The 9306-nt window shown below is 43.2% G+C and overlaps 1 protein-coding gene across 1 annotated transcript in view; it reads left to right on the forward strand.

Annotated features, from left to right (window-relative positions):
* The first annotated feature begins 272 nt into the window (after positions 1-272).
* The window catches only part of LOC101855108 (EF-hand domain-containing protein D2), an 11173-nt gene continuing 2139 nt past the window's right edge, over positions 273-9306 (forward strand). The window contains exons 1-4 of the mRNA XM_005100468.3: positions 273-652; positions 4311-4495; positions 7710-7857; positions 8548-8685. Coding sequence (XP_005100525.1) covers positions 4332-4495; positions 7710-7857; positions 8548-8685 — 450 coding nt within the window. The 5' untranslated portion in view covers positions 273-652; positions 4311-4331. The remainder of the gene's footprint in view (positions 653-4310; positions 4496-7709; positions 7858-8547; positions 8686-9306) is intronic.

Here is a 9306-nt window from a genome sequence, read left to right on the forward strand (position 1 = left end):
GGGCAAAATTCAAAATTTCCTACCAACGAAAAAGTATTAGGTGTGTCCCGCGCGCTCATATGACCGTATGCAGTTGCGAGCGCCGTAAAACCCTATACTAAACAAACAATCTGACCTACCCGCTTTCTATATTATACAGCGTGCTACTTCCGTGTTTTACATGAAGACTAGAGTATTTTCCCTTAATTTTACAATTTATGTGTATTAGATCACTGTGTATTTCTCCCCAGCTGGGCCGGAAGTGGAAGTGGATGTAAACCCGGAAGTGAAATTCTAGATTTACTTGGGGGTCGTGTGCCTTAGGAAAGAAGAGAGGGACCAACAACAGAACAGCTCCTTTTCCTCATAAACTCATTACAATTACATCGCCGGATTTTGGATGTTAGCACTGTGATTGCTTGAGCTCTTGTACTGCTTTCATCGTTTGAAAAGTACAAAGAAAATCAGCAACGCTCTGTGCAGATAACATCTAGTTTCTGCTGGATTCTCCCACTCTACTGAGTCTGGTCCTGTTGATGGTCTTCTGACAACCAGTGACAGTAACAGCATTTCACACATCTCGCAGCAGCAGCTGAAGCTCCATAGGCAAGCTTTTCTTGATCCAGATCTTTGTCAAGTTTCGCTGACGCGCTCACGGTCAAAACATTTTCAGGTACTAGAGTCTAGATCTAGGAGTAATATTAGTAATAAGGAGTTGATTGAGGTAAAAACTAGAGTTAGAGGCAGGGCCACCTCTATTCTCACCCGAGTGAGAATAGTGCGGGCGAGCTTTTTTGCTATTCTCACCCGGTGTGCCTTCACCATGATAGGCCAACCAGTGTAGTGTTCACACCAACAAACGTTCTAGTGCTCTTTTGTTGAAGAAAGTGGCTATTCTCACCCGCCCGGAAGTTCTCGCAAGATCAACTCCTCCCCTCTTCTCTCTCTCTCTGTCTCTTTCTGAATACTGTCTATCGGTGTGGAAGATCAAATTGACCAAAACAAAGTTAAAAAATGATGTTAAAACACAAAAGTAAATTAATTTTGTTGTCTACAAAGATGCTACGGCTATTTAACTTTTCGAATCGAGCCGAACTACGCAGGTCGCCATTTTGTTTTGCCCGGAAATTCTCGCGCTACTCCTCTCTCTCTTTCTCTCTCTCTCTCTCTCCACTGCCCACAGACAAAATTGTACGCTTTTAGTAGACTACAGTTGTAATGGAACGTTTGTTCACGGCACAGAATTCTACTATTTTTCTGTTATCACAGTGTAGAATTCTGTTGTTTAGGGTGAACGCAAAATTTGGTGAACGCGCACCGGGTGAGAATAGCCACAAGACTCACCTGCACTATTCTCACTCCGGGTGAGAATAGAGGTGGCCTTTGTTGAAAGCGTGCAATTTTGTCTGTGGGCAGTGAGAGAGAAAGGGGAGGGGGGGGGAAGACGGCCTATCTGATCTCTATTCGGACTCGAGTCCGGGGTTTTATCTATCGGAGTGTCTTCGTGCATGGTAACCGGGTACCTAGTCTCAGTGTCTACTTATACGGTAACCGGCAACCGGGCACGTAGTCTCAGTGTCATGTACACGGTAACCGGGCATGTAGCCTCAATATATATACGTACACGGTAACCGGCAACCGGGCATGTAGACTCATGTAGTCTCAGTGTCACCAGAGACTAATTTTAAAGTACTCTCTGGTGTCACGTACACGGTAACCGGGCAGTTCGCAGAACTCCAAGTTCAGTTTCTGTCATTCTGTGTTTCCTTCATCCCACCCCTCCACCGACTGTACCTTTAAAAAAAAATCAATAATCCCCCCCCAAATTCCGGAGCCCTATACTTCGCAGCGCACAGATTTTGAATGAACTTTGGTGACCCCAACCGGTACTCACAATGTGATGCACATGCTCAGGTTCACTGACCTGTCAGGATGGCGAACCCGACAAGACGCTTGTATGACTTCCTTTTTTTTTTCAGCAAGTGACAGCACAGGACAGATTGATTTATTTTCATTCCGGTTACCGTGTTCGTAGATACTGAGACTAGGTGAGACTAGGTGCCCAGTTACCGTGTACATAGACACTCTGTTTATCTATTCGGACTAGGGTCCGAAAAAAATGTTTTATTTATTTGGACTCAACTTCTAAGTGAGTTATGCGAGTGTAAGGAGGTTACATAATGTGACTGTCGTAGGGGGATTTTTTATGTAAAAAACTTAACTAGAATTATTTATTATAGCTATTAGTATTAGATCTTGATTTAGGGCTGTGTAATTGTGTCAAAAGACTGCCCTCTCATTAGATCTACCTTATAGCAGTATCTAAGTACACAGTAACCAACAACTCAGGGTCTTTCCACCCCCACTACAGCCTCACCATTACTTCCACCGCCATTTGTCTTTCCATGTTTAATTATTCGAAGTGGCTAGCCGTACTTAACTGCCAGTCTAGCCGTACTGAGATTAGGTTTGACCCTATCTACTCAAACCTGTTTATTATACACAGAGGTCTCATTAGATCTCGATATAGTAATTATTCAGGTTTAAAATTAAATACAAGTCAGTAAGGCTCCTTTTGGTTTTGTCTGAAATATAAATATACTTTAGCCTACTTTAGGCATTGCAAACTAAAAATTTCATATTTGCAATTCGGCCATCATTATTAAGTACGGCTTGCCTGCCAGTCTATCTGAACTTATCTTAGAAAGGCCCTATTAACATTAGAAAACAGGCCTCATTAATAATTATTCAGGTTTAGAATACATGCTCTGTCAGTAAGACACCTGGTTTTGTCTCAAATGCAAATACTTTAGGTACTGCAAACTAAAAATTTATTTACAATTCAGTAGGCCTATTTTTTTTTGGTTTGTCAGTCTAGCCATATAAGTACGGCTAGCCCAGCTGTCTAGCCGCTAGCCTAGCAGTCTAGCCGTCATTAAGTACGGCTAGCCTCTTCCTTAATTATTTGATTTTGTTCTGTGTTATAGTTTTTCTGTAATTATTTTAAAAAATCATGCCACACAAAACCGACAGCCATAGCTTTTTCCCAACACCTCTTCCCCCATAAGCCGAGAGTGCGTGATGGCTTCCCGCAGTCTCATTGGTCGACATAATTAACTTTGCCCCTGGCAAGGTCAGCTCAACTTAGTCGTTCTGTTCATACTAATGATTCAGGGAGGGCCAGTTTAGATAGATGTAGTAACTGGATGTTAAAGTTCACGTCTTGACTGTTATCATTATAATCAAAATAATGTTCGTAAATGCTGGAAATATTTAGGAACAAGGGTCAGAAGTCGGAATGGACGTCTTGCTGGATTCCATTCTGAGTCCGAATATAATTTGTGTCTATTCGGACTCGAGAGAGAGAGAGGAGTAGGCCCTAGCGCGAGAACTTTCGGGCAAAACAAAACGGCGACCCGCGTGTAGTTCGGCCTGATTCGAAAAGTGAAAAAGCCATTGCATCTTGTAGACAACCAACTTACCTTACTTTTATGCTGTAGCGTCAGTTTTTCTTTGTTTTTGTCTGTTTCATCATCCACACCGATAGGCAGTATTCAGAAATTAGGAAAAACATTTCTTGTTTCACACCGGGTGAGAATAGCCAACGCTGGCAAGTCTCACCCAGGGTGAGAGGTCGACTGTATTTTTATTCTCACCCGGGTTGAGGATAGCCACTTCCAAAGACTAGATCTAGAATCTAGGTCAGATCTTATAGAAAAATGATGCTGAAAATGAACCCCCATGATGATGGTGATTGAAAAATGAGATGTCCGAGTCTGATTTTAGAATGTCTGACTTGGGTCAGACCCAAATTTTCGAGTAGAACAGAGTTAGCAAAGCGTAACCCTGGCCTGTCCCGTGCCTAAGAATAGACCTCTAAGACGTCCCCTAAGATAAGAGGAGGAAGGTCTTTTAAAAATTTGATTGATTTTGACCTAGATCTATTTGTGCATGCTTCATCGGATGCGGTTGGATTTGTCAGTTTATTTAAGCCTAATATACACATTTGTTTGCCTCACGTTGTGTAATTTCATACACTTCTTGCCAGTTGGTGAAGCCACAAGCTTTCCATTTCGAGACTTTCACACAGAAAGACTCGAACTGTGTGCCGTCACGTAAGTGGACAAGTGGTGGAGTTGTTACGTTCTTGCAGCCCACTGTCTTTAGTTGAACATACATCATTTTATTTAATCGAAAAGCATGAAAAAGCCATTATTAAATTAGACAACCAGTAGAGAAAAGTTTTTAAAAAGTCAGCATCACCGTAATTGTTTTTGTATAAATATTATAACATGCATAATGACTTATCAAAATGTGCCATTGTTGTACAGGACCAAGGTCTGAGTAACAATATGGCAACTGATGAACTTGCTGCGAAACTCAATCGGAGGCAGATAATCAACGAGGAAGAGGAGGGTAGCGTGTCTCTCCCTTCCACGAATGTCTTCAACCCTTACACAGAGTTCAAAGAGTTCAGCCGTAAACAGATCCAAGACTTTCAGAAAACTTTCAACAAGTAAGTCTAGTTATGTTGAGTGGCTTGTCATTTCGAATGGTTATTTTTATATATATCTTCTCATAATAGACTACCTTTGCCAATATTTATAATTTTAAGGAACAAAGTCAAAGGAATAGATTTTGATGATTAGGAAGAATTTTTTTGTTTTTGTAAAGTGTTTTACGGCGCTCGCAACTGCATAGGGTCATATGAGCGCGCGGGACACACCTAATATTTTCAGTTGGTAGGAAATTTTGAATTTTGCCCGGGTGGCGGCCGAAGCCTACTCTTATCGATTTTAGACCACCAAGGGATCTTTAACTTGCAACTTGCACACGGGCCCTCCGAGATTTTTTGCCCTTGTCCGAGAAGGCTAGGTGTAGATCTTTCCCACCAGAAGATCAGGGGTGTGGCAGAAAGACAGCAGTAAGGAGGAGCCAAGGAGTAGCAGTAGAAAGGCTGCAGAAAGAGTCAGGAGCCCAGAGGAGGGGGCAAAGGAGGTGCGGGAGTGGGGGCAGAAAGTGGAATTGAAAGCAGACGACAGAACATTGCTAGAGAGCAGGAAAGGAGGTGAAAGGAGACAATTTTAGAGAAGAAAATTTTTCGGTCGCTGCCCGGATTCTAACCCGGGACCTTTGAATGAGAGGCCAACACCTTAACCTCTAGGCCACGAGAGCCCCCAGGAAGAATTTGAAGTACTTTACGTTTACTGAAGCTACAACTGTTTGAAAAGGGTTTTCTGTTTTAATCTCATTTTTGTTTCAAATGTATACCGTCAGCTGTTAACAAAATGTAATATTGCTTATTATTTTTCCTGCACTGGTATTCTCCAAGGGTTTTTTCCACCTGTATTACACGACTGTTTTCGGACTAATCTTGTACAGATTTAAGCGGACTCCACTGAATTGACTTTCTAGAGTGAAGTTCAAGGAGTCTTGTGACGAATGAAGCCAACACCTGATTTGGACTCTTGACATCTTTGCACACTGTATGCAAGCATTCTACTGTTAAGCTCACAGATTGAGAGTTAATCTGTTTAAAAGTATTTTTCATCTGGCTAACATAATATATACAGTATACAGTCAAACCTGCTCTTATGGCCACTTGTTTTATACGGGGTGCCCACTACAGCTGGATCGGGCCGATAGCCCGACTCGATCGCCTGAAACTGAAAACAAACACGTTTGTTTTTGAGGCGATCGAGTCTGGCGATCGGCCGATCCCATCCGTAGTGGGCACCCCGTATAAGACGATCACCTGTACACATGGCTGCTTCCCTCTTCCCCTCCTGCGTTTTTGCTGTGATGATTCATGTATAATGGCGTCGGTAGCTTAGTGGTTAGGCTACAGGACTCGTAATCGCAAGATTGCGGGTTCGGGGGTTCGAGCCTCAGCTCGGTCCGACGTTGTGTCCTTGGGAAAGGCACTTTACACGAACTTCCCACTTGGCTCGGTCCTATCGGAGACGGACGTGAAACTAGGAGGTCCCGCCCCTTAAATAACCTAATAGTGTGGATAGGAGCGTTAAACTCATACCATTTTCACTATTTCATTTTACATGTATAATGACCGTCCAAGAAGGCCACTTGTTTGCGATGGCCACTTTTCTTCTCGTCATTGGATGATTGTCTTGGACAGGTCCGTCTCTGTATCCTCCCAGAGGGCTGATGGGATATATGCTTGCTGTTTGTTCAGGGAGGGAGGGAGGGGGGTCGGTAGCTCTGTATTGTCGAGTGTTTTGTTGGGGAAAAGGGAAACACTACAGGCACATATATGTGAGACATCGTGGTGGAATCAGGCTCTCGTCAATTTTTGGGCATGTAGAGTTATTGGTATCATCTTAAAGCTTATTTACTTGTCTTTATTTGGTTGAAAAAAATATCCCTTTATCTTGAATACAAGTCGAGATATTTGCGAAAGAAGGAGGTGGGGGTCACCTGTTTTCAGAGGTAAATCTAGTGAAAAAATGGCCGCCAAAGATTAGTTATTTCCTTAGCTTAAGAGTCCGTGGTAACAGAAAATTTACATTTTTTGAGCCTTTAATCAACGTTTTTCAGAAAAATCCACACAGAAATGAGTTCTTTAATGGACATGAAAGGTGTTGAGCTAAAAAACAAAATTTTAATACAAATTCACAAACCTGCAAAAAAATGCAAGTTTCTACACTTTGATTATTTTGACGAGAGCCTGATTCCACCACGCTGCCTCACATATGGCTATCAGGTTGAGATGGAAATTATGCAGAATATGTTGTGTCAGTGTTCAAAAGATTAACTTCTTGTTCTCTTTTGAGGAGGCAGATAGTGTCGTTATTTAGTTTTTTTGGTCTTTGTAATGATAACTATGATGGTACCGTCATCATTTATAATGTGAGCAGTTTGATGAATAGGGCAGTACCAGCACCTCTAGTGGGTCCTTCTTCCTTTCCCTCCCCTCAGTTGGTTCTGTATCACTTGGATATCACTTGGATCCAGAGCTAGAATCATAGCAGGCGGCACATGTCCATAGCTGCTCATCTCTCCTTTCCAGCGTCCACCTCATGGTCTTCCTGCTAATTGTCTCCATGAGGAGCTGGTTTGAGACACGCCTGACCACTCCTCGGAGCAAACTTTTTTTCGCTGTGCCCCGCACACACTTTCCTCTCTTCTGTTGGTTGTGTATGTCTTGCTTTTGTCCAGCCCTCGATGACCGTGGCTGTTGTGTGGATGTGCTGGTTATCTTGGCTCAAGTGTGACTGCCGGTGTGGGTGGTTGGCAGGTGCTCTCGTGTGGCTTGCTCCTTCTTTCCTATACAACATTTATCGTCCTTATCTCCCCTTCTTCTTTTTTCTGTTTGTTACTCTCTTGTAACACCTCTAATCTTCTGGCGCTTATATGGCCTTTTTATGTTGCAAGTGCCGTAAAACTCTTACAAGTGGGTGGTTGACGGGTGCTCTGGTGTGGTTTGCTTCTTCTTTCCCATCAAACATTTATCGTCCTTATCTCCCCTTCTTCTTTTTTATGTTTGTTACTCTCTTGTAACACCTCTAATCTTCTGGCGCTTATATGGCCTTATGCAGTTGCGAGCGCTGCAAAACCTCGACTAAAACTAAATGACTTATCTCTCTTCCTTCTTTTTTTGTTTGTTACCCCCTTGTAACATCTCTAATCTTCGGCTCTTACATAAATATGTGACTTTATTGTGTTGCAAGTGCTGTAAAACTCTTACGAAAAGTGACTGGCGGTCTCTGCAGGTACGATGTTGGCAAAGACAAGTTCATTGACCTCATGGAGCTGAAGCTGATGATGGAGAAGTTGGGCGTGCCGCAGACGCACGTGTCGCTCAAGAACATGATCAACGAAGTGGATGAAGACCACGACGACAAGATTAGCTTCAGAGAGGTGGGTGCTGGGGCCCGGTGCACCGTGGCACATTTCATTGGCTAGATTATGTCGCGGTCGTAACACTGTTGCCTAAATCGTGTTTTGTTGTTTGTAGAAAACGTATATAAAAACGGGGCTAACTATAAGTGAACCTTACGACTTGAGCCAAAGTGAAAATATCTCAGCAGTTGTATTTTTAGTGACAGGCATTTGCACCATAATAATATACGTAGAATCATGGAAAAGTCGACTGGAGCAGACTGTACCTTGCTGTGACAGTACAACCAAACTTTAGAGCGTGGGTGGTTGGCGGGTGCTCTGGTGTGGTGTGCTTCTTCTTTCCCATCAAACATCTATCGTCCTTATCTCCCCTTCTTCTTTTTTATGTTTGATACTAGTACTCTCTTGTAAAGCCTCTGATCTTTGGCACTTATTTGACCTTATTGTGTTGCAAGTGCCGTAAAACTCTTACTAGTGGGTGGATGGCGGCTACTCTGGTGTTTTTTGCTTCTTCTTTCCCATCAAACGTCTATCGTCTTTATCTCCTCTCCATCTTTTTTTTTTGTTTGTTACTCTCTTGTAACACCTCTAATCTTTGGCACTCATATGACCTTATGCAGTTGTGAGCGCCGTAAAACTCTGACTAAAACTCTTAAAAAACCCACCGCTTCCCCCCCATTTCCCCCTCGCCATCCCGACCGCCCACAGTTCCTGCTGATCTTCCGCAAGGCAGCGGCGGGGGAGCTAGAGGAGGACAGCGGCCTGTACGACCTCTACAAGAACATGGACGAGATCGACGTCGACGCCGAGGGGGTCAAGGGCGCCAAGAACTTTTTCCAGGCGAAGGTGAGGGGGCGGGGGGGAGGGGGGGTGTGAGGGGTTGTAGAGGAGAGGGGGGCAGGGTTGTGGAGGGGGAGGTGGAGGCTGATCACTGTTTCCTTGCGGAGGGGTGGGGAGGGAGGGGATGGGGGATGAATACTGTTTCTTTGACTGGGAGGTGGGTGGGTGATAAATACTTAATTATGTGTCACGACGTGGTGGGATCAGGCGCTCGTCAATGTTTAGGCTTGTGGAGTTTACAATATCATCTGAAAGCTTGTTCATTTTCCTTGCTTTCAATGACAAAAATATCCATCTAGCTTTAATAGAAGTGGAAACATTTGCGATTGAAGAAGGTGGGATAGCCTGATTTTAGTGTGTTTTTTAATGAGAAAATGGCCGCCAAAGTTTGGTAACTTCATAGGTTTAAGAGTCCTTGGAAACTGAAAATTACATACTTTTAAAGATTCACAGGGAAATCTCTTTTCATATGAACATTAAAGGTGTTTAGTCAAAAAAGAAATTTTCGGTAAGAATTGCCAGACTGGTGGGAAAATGCCTTTTTCTTTGATTTCATTATTTTGACGAACGTGTGATTTCACCACGTTGCTCCACAAAAACTGTTTCTTTTGTGGGGAAGGGGGGGGG

The sequence above is a fragment of the Aplysia californica genome, unplaced genomic scaffold (genome assembly GCF_000002075.1).
Source record: "Aplysia californica isolate F4 #8 unplaced genomic scaffold, AplCal3.0 scaffold00248, whole genome shotgun sequence".
In the NCBI taxonomy this organism is placed as follows: Eukaryota; Metazoa; Mollusca; class Gastropoda; order Aplysiida; family Aplysiidae; genus Aplysia; species Aplysia californica.